The sequence below is a fragment of the Dendropsophus ebraccatus genome, chromosome 5, assembly GCF_027789765.1.
Source record: "Dendropsophus ebraccatus isolate aDenEbr1 chromosome 5, aDenEbr1.pat, whole genome shotgun sequence".
NCBI lineage: Eukaryota > Metazoa > Chordata > Amphibia > Anura > Hylidae > Dendropsophus > Dendropsophus ebraccatus.
Window position 1 is genome coordinate 41,894,754 of NC_091458.1, and position 15,925 is coordinate 41,910,678.

General features: G+C 39.6%; 1 protein-coding gene across 3 annotated transcripts in view; it reads right to left on the reverse strand.

Annotated features, from left to right (window-relative positions):
* The window catches only part of LOC138792470 (short transient receptor potential channel 4-like), a 130,148-nt gene that overhangs the window by 4,567 nt on the left and 109,656 nt on the right, over positions 1-15,925 (reverse strand). For all 3 annotated transcript variants that reach the window (XM_069969942.1, XM_069969943.1, XM_069969944.1), the window contains 5 exons: positions 9,639-9,778; positions 8,113-8,435; positions 4,807-5,002; positions 3,149-3,343; positions 2,253-2,294 (listed from right to left, as the gene is read on the reverse strand). In XM_069969942.1, coding sequence (XP_069826043.1) covers positions 2,253-2,294; positions 3,149-3,343; positions 4,807-5,002; positions 8,113-8,435; positions 9,639-9,778 — 896 coding nt within the window. The remainder of the gene's footprint in view (positions 1-2,252; positions 2,295-3,148; positions 3,344-4,806; positions 5,003-8,112; positions 8,436-9,638; positions 9,779-15,925) is intronic.

The following is a 15,925-nucleotide window of genomic DNA, read 5'->3' on the forward strand; positions in this document are numbered from 1 at the left end:
TATACACACCAGGAAGCATACAGACACTTATACAAATCAGGAAGCTTACATACACTCATACATACCAAGAAGCATACATACACTCGTACATACTAGGAAGCATACAGACACTTATACATACCAGAAAGTTACATACACTTATATATACCAGGAAGCATACATGCACTCGTACCTAGCAGGAAGCATACATACACTCATACATACCAGGAAGCATTCAGACACTCGTACATAGCAGGAAGCATACAGACACTTATACATATCAGGAAGCATACATACACTCATACAGTACATACCAGGAAGCATACATATACTCGTACATACTAGGAAGCATACAGACACTTACACATACCAGGAAGGTTACATACACTAATATATACCAGGAAGCATACATGCACTCATACATACCAAGAAGCATACATACACTTATACACACCAGGAAGCATACATACACTTATACATACCAGGAAGTTACATACACTTATATATACCAGGAAGCATAGATGCACTCGTACCTAGCAGGAAGCATACATACACTCATACATACCAGGAAGCATACAGACACTCGTACATAGCAGGAAGCATACATACACTCATACATACCAGGAAGCTTAGATACACTCATACATACCAGGAAGCATACATACACCCATATATACCAGGAAGCATACAGACACTTGTACATACAAGGAAGCTTACATACACTTATATATAGCAGGAAGCATACATACTGTACACTTGTACATACTAGGAAGCATACATACACTTATACATACCAGGAAGATTACATACACTTATATATACCAGGAAACATACATGCACTCGTACCTAGCAGGAAGCATACATACACTCATACATATCAGGAAGCTTACATACACTCATATTGTACATACCAGGAAGCTTACATACACTCATACATACCAGGAAGCTTACATACACTCATACATACCAGGAAGCTTACATACACTCATATATACACTCATACATACCAGGAAGCATACAGACACTCGTACATACTAGGAAGCATACATACACTTATACATACCAGGAAGGTTAAATACACTTATATATACCAGGAAGCATACATACACTCATACATACCAGAAAGGTTACATACACTTATATATACCAGGAAGCATAGATGCACTCATACATACCAGGAAGGTTACATACACTTATATATACCAGGAAGCATAGATGCACTCATACATACCAGAAAGGTTACATACACTTATATATACCAGGAAGCATAGATGCACTCATACATACCAGGAAGGTTACATACACTTATATATACCAGGAAGCATACATACACTTATACATACCAGGAAGGTTACATACACTTATATATACCAGGAAGCATACATACTGTACACTTGTACATACTAGGAAGCATACATACACTTATACATACCAGGAACATTACATACACTTATATATACCAGGAAACATACATGCACTCGTACCTAGCAGGAAGCATACATACACTCATACATACCAGGAAGCTTACATACACTCATACTGTACATACCAGGAAGCTTACATACACTCATACATACCAGGAAGCTTACATAAACTCATACATACCAGGAAGCTTACATACACTCATACATACCAGGAAGCTTACATACACTCATACATACCAGGAAGCATACAGACACTCGTACATACTAGGAAGCATACATACACTTATACATACCAGGAAGCATACATACACTCGTACATACTAGGAAGCATACATACACTTATACATACCAGGAAGGTTAAATACACTTATATACACCAGGAAGCATACATACACTCATACATACCAGAAAGGTTACATACACTTATATATACCAGGAAGCATAGATGCACTCATACATACCAGGAAGGTTACATACACTTATATATACCAGGAAGCATACATACACTTATACATACCAGGAAGGTTACATACACTTATATATACCAGGAAGCATACATACACTCGTACATAATAGGAAGCATACAGACACTTATACATACCAGGAAGGTTACATAAAATCAAAGGTAGAGAGACTATAAATTATTGCTGTCAATAAGCCACATATGAGAAAAAGATGCTCAATCAATAATTAATCAATCAATCAATCACACACACACACACACACACACACACACACACAGATATACAGTATGTTCTACTAAAAAAAAGCTACCTTGGGATTGCTGTAAATTACTATTCTACAGTTGTATTGAATTTTTTTTAGTGAAATCGCTTTTAAAAGATTCACCTGATATTGATTGTGTTTTCTGAAGTTGTCAGCAGCTCTTCTCTGTAAAGAAAAAGAGGATAACACTTAGACAAGCTAGACAAGTCAACCTCTTATGGTCAGATATCTCAGTAATGTCTATGGTCAGTCTTCTTCCTTATTTTTGAGAGATTGTCTACCTACCTACCCACCCACCCACCCATTGGGGCAAAACCTAATCTTTCTATTCCCTACCAGACAACCTTGTTAAAGGGGAACTATCAGCAAGTTAGATTTGTCTAACCTGTTCCACTTTAAGGGTGCCTTCACACCTACCGTATCGCAGTAGAAAATCCGCTGCGGATCCGCAGCAGATTTAACTAAATGAATTAACACAACATCAAATCCGCACTTACAAATCTGCTGCGGATCCGCAGCGGATTTGACAGTGCGTATTTAATGCTCTGTTCATTCATTTAGTTAAATCTGCTGCGAATCTGCTGCGGATCCGCAGCAGATTTTCTACTGCGATACGGTAGGTGTGAAGGCACCCAAAGGATGTAAATCTGTATAGTCTGAAAGAAGGGTAAGGGGGGGCATGACTGAAACCTTTAAATACAGTATGTCAAAGGCCTACATAAGGTCCCAGAGGACAGTGTTTTTAATAAGAAACTGAAAAGTGGGGGATAGATTAGGAGCAACATGATAAAATATTACTTTACTGAAAGAGAAGTAGATGTTTGGAACAAACTTCCAGCAGATGTGGTTGGTAAAGCTACAGTAACTGAATGTAAACTGCCCGGGATAAACATATATCTATCCTAACATACAAATAATAAAGGAAATATTATAAGAGCAGACAAGATGGTCTTTTTCTGCTGACAATCTGTTTTATGCCAGCTATACAGCCTACATATTACTATATTTCAGGTACTCACCCCTAGGGCGCCAAAACTTTCAGGCTTCTTTTTTGTGTACTTTTTGCATATTTGTTTTTGAACCCATTTGCAAAGGTACCACAGAGTTTTAGGACTTGGAATAATATTAAAAGGGGTAGGAAGTGTCCCCCCTTCTTCAAAGTAACTCATCCAGAGCTTTGTTCTTGCAAACTTCCATTCAATGTCTGCATGATCCTAGGGAGGAGATTTAAAGAGAGATGGATAAAAAAAAATAAAAAAAATGAAAATATAATGCTTCTTATCAATATACTAAACAAAAAAGTTTTAAATATTTGTTCCACTTTATGTTGTTATAGTCATGCTGTAGATTTTGGGCACAAGTGCTAAATGGAAGCCGTCAGAATATAATGCATTGTTATTTTGACTATACAGTAAACATAGTATAAAAGACGACTCCCGTTTATGAATCCTATTAGGTCACTTTGAGCCCCTGTGTAAGAGCAGCTCCAGTTCTGCTGGACTTCAAGTCACCCTTGATTTATATGGATGACCATTCATCTGGCTGGCTGCCATGTATTACTAAATATTATGGGCAGTGAATGTCTCAGCTCTTATAAAAAAAAATGGTTGTTGATGTTTAAAGTAGATATTATATAAGCTTTTGAATATTTTGTATATAGTGCAAATTGTCGACAGAAAAAAACAGGGGTGTGAATTAGCCTATGGTCAGATCAGATACCTCTCTTATCTCTGTAGTCTTTTCCAGTCCTGAGATGTAGTTTTTTTTAAAAAATATGTAAATAGGGCGGGAAATTCCTGGGGACCTTCCACTGCACCGCAAGAGCCCTTGTAAATCTAGCTATTCTTCTTTTATTCACTGCTATCGTACCTGCTTCTATTCGCCTTTCCTATCATACTGATAGTCACTCAATAAAGAGAACCTGGACTTTTGCTCTGCAGCAGAACACCCCTTGGACTTTTGAGCCTCAATTACAGATAATCATAAAGGCTTATATGTTTCCATTTTAAAAGAACTTTGGAGATTTAAAAGGCATGTCTGTAATCATGAGGACTGGCCTAAGTTAGCTGTGGGCTTATTTAGACCCCTGTTAAGGTTGTTGGATTTGTCGCAGCGGACATGTTCTCCAAGAACAGTTCTGGGAAGCTCCACAATAATTCAATGGTTGGGCCCTGTTCACTGGTGAAGATAATTTCCCTTGCAGTGTTCCATTAAATCAATGGGCTGTTCATGTAGCCCTTAGATGGGCTGTCTTTTTCATGAAGGAAGCTAGTAATTTAAGGAGATCTTAAACAGAAAAATCCCATTTTTGACTTTAAAATTGACAAGTTTATACATCGGTATGAAAAATAATTGTTAAGGTAGAAGTCCCTTATTTTATAGGCATTACCAAGATCCAACCATGGTTTCACAGTGTTAGCTGAGGTGCCATTTCCCATTACTGCCACCAGATGAAGAATATAAGAGAAGCTCATAACTGCCTAATCTGCCACCTCAGGCCCCATGGTTACACCTAGAATGAAACCATACATACATACAATGTCTCACAGCTGTCCCATTGAGCAGATATATCCGTAAGATCAGAAAGTAAATGGCTTTTGTCGAGCAATCGGATAAAAATAAAACCAGCCAAAGAATAAGAAATGACAATAGACAATTTTTACAAAATGTATCTTACAGCGATGAGCTGGTAGGAGTTGTTCATCATGGCAATTAGCATATTAAGAAGAACCACCAAGGAGATGACATTGTAGCTTCCAAACATGGTTGCACCAACAAATTCTGTGAATGTGTGATCCGGTTTTACTTTTGTAACATATAGATTAATGAGTCCAAAAATTGACCAAAACAGCGACTGCAATGTTTCAAATAACCTGGAAAAAAGAATTTTCTTTTAAAAAGTTCATCATTATATATTTTTTCTTAACATAATATGACTAGTAGTATACCATAACTGAACAGCATTTTCAAAGACAATGAACATCATCATGATGGGGTTGTTTATATTGTGCAATCTGTACATTACCTAACATTACAATTCCAAGCAGTAGTCAATGCATTTGTCATCCATACAGCAATAATACAAGACACGCCAACCATGAAAACATGAACCAACCATGCCAGGAATAGCCTGACTCTCATAACATTCTGAACTTCATAGTCTTTTAATATTTTTTAAGAGATTTGGTAGAATTAAAAGATTCTCTCTCTCTTGTCAGTCACATTTGTGGGAGAAGCTTCCCCTTATGTTCTTCTTGTAATAAATATAGGAAACCATTCATTTTAGTTAAAGGTCCTCTCTATGTCTGAGGGGCCACTGTAATCCAATACATATTTTTCTGATGTCATACTATTTCATAATATTATAATATTTAATCTGTACTGCGAATGTACTGCTGAAAGAAATGAAGGGCCACCAGCTGATCTAGCTTTATTATTAATTATTGACCCATCCAGAGTCTTTAAACGAACTCTGAATGATTTGTACATAAGTAACCAGCGCCTATATTGGGCAGCAATTTGCCCATCTAATACCAATGGTTTCATTACCACGTATCCGATTAGAACTACAAAGTTAGAATTGATTGTGAGGAAAGTGCAATTTGGTCCAGATTTACTGGTACATTTAAAAAAATATGATCTATTCAACCATGAAGATTTTAAAATTCCTGGCTATCACTGCTCCTACACACTTCGTAGCTATGTTGGTATTCACATTTCGATGGCAATTTGTGGTTGTGGTGGTAAAGTTTATATAGACCCCCATAGAACTTCTGTCCAACAAACAAAAATGCTGTCCTTCTTCTTTATTTAGTTATTTAGAGGTTTCTACTACACCTTATGCTGAATGAGGAAGAGGTGAGCGCCATGGGTTTACTTTGTTGGATGGAATTTTTTTTTTTAAATATAAGCCAACATTAGGTAACAATAAGAAAGTCTACTCATACCAGCTTGAATTCCACTACTGGGTAAAATTCATAGTTTACAATTAATGGAGTCTACAGTTTCAATGGTAAAAGTATATGTCTCATTACCCTCGAGAAATTTCCATTTTACCCATTCATCTTGTAATAATGAGATATCGGTAAACACCAGGGTAACTTTGAGTGGGCAGATTAGTTTTATTATTGTTAGTTTCCATGTAAAATTGAAATGAATGATGTATGTATTGCCCACGACCATTGTATCCTAAAGCTATTGCTTTTTTTAATTAGAGAATAATAAGGAGAAATCCACTCTCGTCAAGACTCTTCCCAACTATATATATTCACAGTATTTATGTTCAGGAGATTTCAATGGACTTGCCTGAGGCTGGATGGAAATATGTTAATAAGCTCACAGCTTGTAATTGTCACTGCCGGGGGTCTTTTATCTAGTGGTAGATTAATTGTATGCTATTATTTTACTATATCATTTGTGCTAAGTGTTAATTATCAGAAAGGTTCTGACATTTCTTTTATGAAACGCCTGACATCTGTCCATTGTGTGCGCTTATTAAAATATTGCTCTTTCATCCTAATTTAGAGAATAGTAGGTATTCTAGAGTGAACAGTGATAAATGAAAGATAGATAGCCAGACAGGGATAAATAGAGAGTCCCTATTCCTTTTGTATTCTACTGAATCCTCCCAAAATGAATTGTCTATTAGCCATCATTAACATCCATGGTGGTAAAAGAATATAACTCAGGGAAATGGACATGACTGTATCTTGGATTTGTATTGCATAAATTCCTGCCACTCTACTACTGTCTGCATCCCAGACTACTTATGAGCCAATGAGAACAACAATTTGCAACATATACTGTCACTTGCTATATTACAGAGGAAATCTCCCAAAAAAGCATTAAAGAGGACCTATTAGCAGGTTAGATAAATCTAACCTGCTGATGACTCCCTATTGCACACAGGGCGCAGAGGAAGACGGTATATCTCTTACCTTTCTCCTTGGCGCTGTTTCTGGACCGTTAGCGGTGTAATCCTTGTTCTGGGGAACCATTAGAAGCACTGCCCCACCCCCAGAATGTGAGCCAGCCCTCTCCTTCTAATGATAATAAATGGAGTGGGTGGGCCAGCTCACGCGATGGGGGTGGGGCAGTGCTCCTAATGGTGCTCCGGGCTGAGGAATACACAGCTAATATCAGGGGAATGGCGCTGAGGAAAAAAGACATACCACCCTTCTCGACGCCTTGTGTGCAATAGAGGGCTATCAGCAGGTTAGATTCATCTAACCTGCTGTTAGTTTCCCTTTAAGTAGAAATTATAGTGTCTTATAGAGGTGTCATAATGAGGTACATATACAGCCTATGTGTCCATTATACAGATCCATAGGAATTATGGGGCAGATATATAAAGAATGGTGTTTCGCACACCAGTCTAAAACTAAAGTTAATGAATATAAGATTATCTAAGTGCAGTAAGAGGTACAAACCTCTTGAAGAGAGTTTGGATTTTGCAAAAATAAAAAAAATAAACCCTACTTACCTGCCCTGATCCCCTGTTGCTGCCATCTGCTGCCTCTCAACTCTGTGCAGGAAATTCTCTCTTATACAATCACTGGCCAAGGTGGGGACCCAACTTAGTCAGTGACTGGCAGAGTGGGCAGTTCTTGCATGTAGAGGACACCATAAGAAACATGGAGAGGCAAAGAGCATCAGGGACAGGCAGAATGGGAAAGGCAGGGGATCAGGGTAGGCGAGTATGATTTCCTTTGGGTTTTTTTCATGTAGAGGACACCATAAGGGACAGGCAGAATGGGAAAGGCAGGGAATCTGGGTAGGCGAGTATGATGTCCTTTGGGTTTTTGCATGTAGAGGACACCATAAGGGACAGGCAGAATGGGAAAGGCAGGGAATCAGGGTAGGCGAGTATGATTTCCTTTGTTTTTTTTCAGCAGCTGGATATACAGTATATGTGGCAGAGAGTTTCCGTTAATATAAAATGTGCATAGATGTACATAAAATAACACTTCGATTTATGACTTACGTGGAGAAGGCATTGTTTTGCTTTTCACACCGGATTCCAGTGCAGTTCAAGTTTACGTCATCAGTTGTATCGTAATTGAAGTATAGTTGATTCAATCCATTGGCAAAAGCCAATAACACAAGACAGTAAATAAAGAGAAATTTTAAAATGTCCAAAAGCATTCTTCCTAAAGAGATCTGCAGAGGGCCCAGGTGAGAATTGGCTGTGAACAATGAGATCAATCTCAAGGAGCTAAAGATATTTGCTATAGCAAATAATGCTTCTGCCACTAAGGTCGGATGCCACATGTCCCAGTCCTCACGTTGACATATTTTTTCCCTGTACTAAAACAAGAGAAAGAAAAGTAATTATGTTATTTACTAACAATACCACATTCTTGTACATAAAAAAAAAGTTCTAATTTTGCACATTAGATTCTTCTATCCCAATGTTTCCCTTTAAATTGAATAATTGTAATTTCCAACATGCCTGGACCGGCTTTGTCTATATCAGCATGATATTAATTGTAATTTTGCAACAGCTGGTGGGCTACAGGTTATGCACCCATGCTATATATAGTGTAGAAAGCTTTTATTTACACTTATATCCGTAGAAAAAAATCGTCATCTGGATGCAAAGTGTGAGTTTGGCTTAAGGCTATAGAAGTTCTGGTTTCCACTGGTAACTAGCTAGAAATTAATCAGATTGTACAATAATAGACAGATGACTGAATACTAAATGTAATGTTAATCAGAGGTACATCCAAAGTACAGATGTAACATCTATCATTAACGTTTACAACTTTCAATAGGAGAAGGCTATGCATTAAAGTAAACTTCAATTAATCATAATGTTTTACATAAAAATGCATAGCTGTTAGGACCAGTTCATACAGAGTAAAAGAGACGGAATTCCGCAACCAAACTCTCCGTCGCGGAATCCTGCCAGCCTCCATGTCATACAGGCTGTCTATGAGAGGGCTTGTGCGCCTCCGCTCTCCGCACATCTCTACTCAAAGAATTGACATGTCCATTCTTTGAGTGGTGAGGCGCAGAGAGAGTAAGTGCACAAGCCCTCTCATTGACAGCCTGTATGACACGGAGGTTGGCGGGATTCCGTGACGGAAAGTGCGTTTGCGAAATTCTGTCTCTGATACTCCGTGTGAACTGACCCTTAAAGTGAAAAATATACATTATCCTTCCCTTAAGGAATGTAGAGCAAGCACTGTCACCACATATGAGATTTTGGTGTAAAAGTTATATTTAGATTTATCATTGACTATGTGAAGATATAGTAAGTTTTTGTGATTTAATATAAAGACTGTAATATTAGACATGCAGTACATAGAGCATACACTTTTAGGCAAGAGATTATAATATGTGTTTACAACACGTGCAAGTTTTATATTAATTCTATTAAAAATGTAATTGGTAGTAACAAATAATAATAATAATAATAATAATAATAATACTGATTTTTTATGACATTATGACTCACAATATAGATATTCAACTTTAAACATTTATTCAAATATATCTCAACTATACCTGGACATATGCAACAATCTTTAATGAAATAGTTGCCAAATATAATGAATTCATGACAAAATCCATTAGGTTCCACCAGTCATGGATATAATCTTGAAATCCTCCATCCCACATCTGTTTAATTTCAGCCCATATAATACCTGTGTATTGTAAAAGAAAACATTTGAAGACACTGTACAGTGATTTAATTTAATGACTCTAACAGGGGCATAAATATAGATTAGTAATTCAGCATATTATTTCATTAGGAACAAATTACCATTTAGACATCTGTTACGAGTAAAGAAAATTATACAGAGAATTAATACAGTGTTTTGTACCAAAAATTATTCAATGCTAGGTGTGTGTAAGAGAGAGAAAGTGTGAGTGAGAGAGAGTGTGTTCCCCTGAGAAAGCCTGGGCAGTGTACCTGCAAGCTGAAAATGATCCACAAAGGTAAATCAAGCCTTCCCTCTCACATCTGATCACCCATTAAGCCTATAGCAGTACTCAAATACAAATGCAAACACTAGTATACTTAGTATAGGAGGTACTAGTGTACCTTCTGCTGTGTGTCCACTTTGTAATATAGAAACATAGAAGATTGTTGGCAGAAAAAGATCAGTGGGTCCATCTAGTCTGCCCTTTTAGTATTTCTCTTACTATTATTTTAGGATAGATGTATATCCCCCTTCCCTTAGTTTGTCAGCAGTAGCAAGAGTAGCAGCTCTTAGTTTAAGCTAACCAAACTATGATGTGATCCTGTTGCTGCTGTTTATTTCCTTCATCAGTGAATGAATCATTAGCCCAGCACAGTGCCAGCATGTTCAGCCCAACATACTTTCCCCAGCACATGGAGAAGCAGAGGAGAGTATATACTACATCCCGAGAAGTAAGGAAGGGAATAACTGTGTGTGTACTGCTGGCAAACAGTTCAAACACTCCTATAAGAAATAACTGGGCCGAGGGACTTAATAAGAGCAGTAATGGCACTAAACTTAAAACCATGCAGCTTTATAAAACAACAGGTGCATTTTAAATTAACTTAGAAACTGAAATGGTATTAAAGGGTATGATTGTGCTGATATGGTTCCCTGCAGCACAGCATAGAGCTACTGTGCAGCTTGCAGAGCATACCAGCCGCGGCTGCAGCAGGGAATCATTGACAGGCATTAGTGGCCTCTCTGCCTCTCAATCATCCCTACATTGGGCCCTAACAGGCAGAGAGCCCTGTTCAGGTGACCAGTTGCCGCCCCTCTTCTGGCCTTACGCATCATAATCAAACGTCTCTTTCCCCGATGTAAAGCTACTGCTGCAGCCGCAGCTGTTAATGCCCGCAAGCTGCACAGTAGCTCTATACTGTGCTGCAGGGAACCATGTCAGCTGAATAGTGCTTACTAGTTCCCTTTAACTATTATTTTAATTTCCTTCTCACCGCAGAGATTTTTATTTTTTTTGCTTTGGACTGTTTACTTTTAAGTACACCCTAAGAACATAGCCATACTGGGTTTACACTACGTATATTTCAGTCAGTATTGTGGTCCTCATATTGCAACCAAAACCAGGAGTGGATTAAAAACACAGAAAGGATCTGTTCACACAATGGTGAAATTGAGTGGATGGCGGCCATATAACAGTAAATAACTGCCATTATTTCAATACAACAGCCGTTGTTTTAAAAAAACAGCAAATATTTGCCATTAAATGGCGGCCATCCACTCAATTTCAATATTGTGTGGACAGAGCCTTTCTGTGTTTTTAATCCACTCCTGGTTTTGGTTGCAATATGAGGACCACAATACTGACTGAAATATACGTAGTGTGAACCCAGCCTAAGGCTGCGTTCACACTACGTATATTTCAGTCAGTATTGTAACCAAAACCAGGAGTGGATTAAAAACACAGAAAGGATCTGTTCACATAATGGTGAAATTGAGTGGATGGCCGCCATATAACAGTAAATAAAGGCCATTATTTCAATATAACAGCTGTTGTTTTAAAATAACAGCAAATATTTGCCATTAAATGGCGGCCATCCACTCAATTTCAACATTGTGTGATCAGATCCTTTCTGTGTTTTTAATCCACTCCTGGTTTTGGTTGCAATACTGACTGAAATATACTGACTGAAATATGCATATACTGACTGAAATATACGTAGTATGAACGCAGCCTTAAGCTATGTTTTTCAGCTTGTTTAAAATGACGTCCGTTATTTGGAGTCTCAAATAACGGACGCCATTTAACTGCCTAGCCTCCCCTTAGTGCACTGAGTGGTGTTTGTACATTATTCTAGTTTGGAGTTACTAATTGGCCTTTGGGTGTGTCTTAATTGAAAAGCCATTGAATTAAATAGTAAAAACGGAGAAAGAACGGTGGAAAAAGAAAAACTGGGTGTGAACAACTAATTAAAAACGTCCGCTGTTTACAAAATATGTCAGAAAATAATGATCATGTTCATTATTTTGACGTCCGCGGTAAAAACATCCTTTATTTAATGCATTGTGTGCATTGGACGTCCGTCTTCCCATTGAATTCAATGCATTGCCATTGCAGTCAGTTAAATCGCGGCAAAAACTGACGTTTTTTTTAAATATCAAAATCCGGCAGCTTTCCTCTATTTTTGACGTTGTGTGAACATAGCCTTATACATTTTACCATATAATATATTGCAACACAATACAGCCACATGGATATACTGTAAGTACCTGTAGTAGAATGTGTATTGCATAGTAAGAACGGCAGCATTTTCCTGTAATACAGTATGTGACTATGTCTTTTCAAATTTATGCTCAGTGGGAACTTCTTTGTATTTTGTACTGTATAAAGCAATTTTATGTACAAGGCTGATAATATCTAAGTAGTCTTCAGAAGTATTTAAAAAAAAAGAAGACATCTGTAAAATCCTTTATTCTGGATTATTACATAGTGATGGTCGAAGCAGATTACACCCGCCTTCGCTGTATTTTTAGAATTGTGGGAAAGGGAAAAAATTTAGTTAAAGAACACAGATATTTTTTTCCCCAAGTTTTCTTAAATCTGTCTCACAGAATATTATTTTAATAAACCAAAAAAAAAAGGCCAGTAATAGGCTATGTTCATATGTTGTTCTTCTTTAGAAAAGAATGGACCCTAATTGCAATGAAATCAGCGTCCGTTCTTTTCTGCAGAGGTGGCATTGCGTTGAATTCAATGCAATGCTGCCTGCTGTGTTTCAACGGGCGTTAAAATAATGAACATTATGTCTATTATTTCCGGACGCTGTTCACCGAACAGCGTCTGGAAACAATAGCTTTTCACACAATGTAAAGTACAGTACTTTACATTGTAGTAAATGGTTAATTGTTTTGTAATTCAATTGTAAAAAAATTATATTACTGCAGCTGATACAGCAGTGTCGACTGCAGAAATGTGGCGAACGCTGCCCGGTGGCAACGGACGGTGTTATACGATGTGTAAACATAGCCATATACCGTACATTGTGATATTGTACTGTACATATATGGAATATCTGAAGTTGTACTACAAATGTAGGTCTGTATTATGGTATGTGTATGCACTCGGACAAATGTGCCCCATGTAATTATCTGACTGCATCTTCATACTAAAAAAAAACAAACAAAAAACAAACAGAGTCTTCTAAAATGCCATCTGTGTTGCTAAGGAAATGAATGAACTATTAAACATTTTATAAGGGGAGATACAAATTTAGCTAGCATTAAATATTCATAGCCTGTATATTTTGTCCTTGGCATCACTCGAAGCTTTAAGTTTGAGTGTTATAAATCATATTAATAATTGAGTTTTTCAGGCTGATCATTTTCTGTGTATGACACAAAGAAGAATATTGCCGGCTTAGTGACTGAGATTATATTCCTTATTAATAGGGTTAATCAGGATTAGTAAAAAGAATCTGCTTTTTTCCTGGTAACAGAATCCATGGATTGTACCTGAGATGAATGCTCATCATTATTCGGGTGAATGGGGTTGAGCTTTATCATGGCTCCTGAGAAAAAGCAGGTTCTTTTTACTATTCCAGGACAATCTATTTAAAGTTTATTAAAATTTTATGCTTAGACATTTTTGTCCTGGTATAGGCATGCATATTTGAAAGACTGTGTTCTGTTCTTACAATAAAGTATGAATTAGATAACTATAATTTTTAAATTAATTATTAGGTTACGTTATACCCATATCAACCATGTGTTACACTAAACAAGAAGATACAGGTAGCCAGCTCACGATGAGGATATCCTGAGCCTTGCACGATCCCTCATTCCAATGTAGAAAGTGGTTTAAAGCATACACAGCATCAGCGTGGTCTTGTGAACAAATACGATTTCTTTATTTATGGACCCATAAAACCGCAAGCATGCTGTGGGGTACCCAGGACTGGTGGTCAACGCGTTTCAGGTATCACACCCTTAGTCATGATTAAGGGTGTGATACCTGAAATGAGTTGACTACCCGTCCTGGCTAGGCAATATACCGTGAAAATACCAATACCATCACTGGCGTCTGTTAACCGACCACAACTTTGCCAGGACGGTATTTGCGGTATTTTCTTCTATTCCTTCCTCTAATGGCTCTCCAGCCTCCTACCCTGCCAGACTCTCGTGGATTAAACTGTCCCGCGGCCCCTGGCAGCATGCTTTTCTGTGCGAATAGTGATTCACACCTCCTCCGTCCAGTGGCGGATTAAATGTACACTGGGCCCCGGGCTGTCCACCCAACCTGGGCCCCCCCCCCCCAGTCAATTCGCCCACATTATAATCTGCTACTGCGTCCCCCCCCCCCACTGTCCCCAATAAACACTGCCTGCCTCCCCTCCCTGCTGGCCCCAATAAACATAATGTTTGGTCCCTTGCTGCTACCCCCAGTAAGCATTGCCCACCCCACCTCCACTGCCCCCAATAAACATATCGCCACCTCACCTGGTCCCCTGATGGATATAGTCCCCCTTTATAGCTGGTCCCCCTCTTTCCCCCCTTATAGCTGGTCCCCCTCTTTCCCCCCTTATAGATGGTCCCCCTCTTTCCCCCCTTATAGATGGTCCCCCTCTTTCCCCCTCTATAGATGGTCCCCCTCTTTCCCCCTCTATAGATGGTCCCCCTCTTTCCCCCTCTATAGCTGGTCCCCCTCTTTCCCCCTCTATAGATGGTCCCCCTCTTTCCCTCTTTATAGCTGGTCCCCCTCTTTCCCCCTCTATAGCTGGTCCCCCTCTTTCCCCCCTTATAGATGGTCCCCCTCTTCCCTCTCCCCCCTTATAGCTGGTCCTCTTTTCCCCCCTTATAGCTGGTCCCCCTCTTTCCCCCCTTATAGCTGGTCCCCCTCTTCCCTCTCCCCCCATATAGCTGGTCCTCCTTTCCCCCCTTAAAGATGGTCCCCCTCTCCCTCCTGCCTTATAGATGGTCCCCCTCTTTCCCCCTTTATAGATGGTCCCCCTCTTTCCCTCTTTATAGCTGGTCCACCTCTTTCCCCCCTTATAGATGGTCCACCTCTTTCCCCCCTTATAGATGGTCCCCCTCTTTCCCCCTCTATAGATGGTCCCCCTCTTTCCCCCCTTATAGATGGTCCCCCTCTTTCCCCCTTTATAGATGGTCCCCCTCTTTCCCCCCTTATAGATGGTCCCCCTCTTCCCTCTCCCCCCTTATAGCTGGTCCTCTTTTCCCCCCTCTATAGATGGTCCCCCTCTTTCCCCCCCCTTATAGCTGGTCCCCCTCTTTCCCCCCTTATAGCTGGTCCTCCTTTCCCCCCTTATAGCTGGTCCCCCTCTTCCCTCTCCCCCCATATAGCTGGTCCTACTTTCCCCCCTTATAGATGGTCCCCCTCTTCCCTCTCCCCCCATATAGCTGGTCCTCCTTTCCCCCCTCCCTTATAGATGTCTCCCTCTCCCTCCTCCCTTATAGATGGTCCCCCTCTCCCCCCTTATAGATAGTCCCCCTCTCCCCCCTCCCTTATAGATGGTCCCCCTCTCCCCCCTCCCTTATAGATGGTCCCCCTCTCCCCCCTCCCTTTATAGATGGTCCCCCTCTCCCCCCTCCCTTTATAGATGGTCCCCCTCTCCCCCCTCCCTTTATAGATGGTCCCCCTCTCCCCCCTCCCTTATAGATGGTCCCCCTCTCCCCCATTATAGATGGTCCCCCTCTCCCCCCTCCCTTTATAGATGGTCCCCCTCTCCCCCCTCCCTTTATAGATGGTCCCCCTCTTTCCCCCCCTTTCCAGATGCCCCCCCAGTGAGTAAATATCACAAAAATAACAAAATACAACTCACCTACCCTGCGTTCCCCCGTCGATCCTCTCTCCGT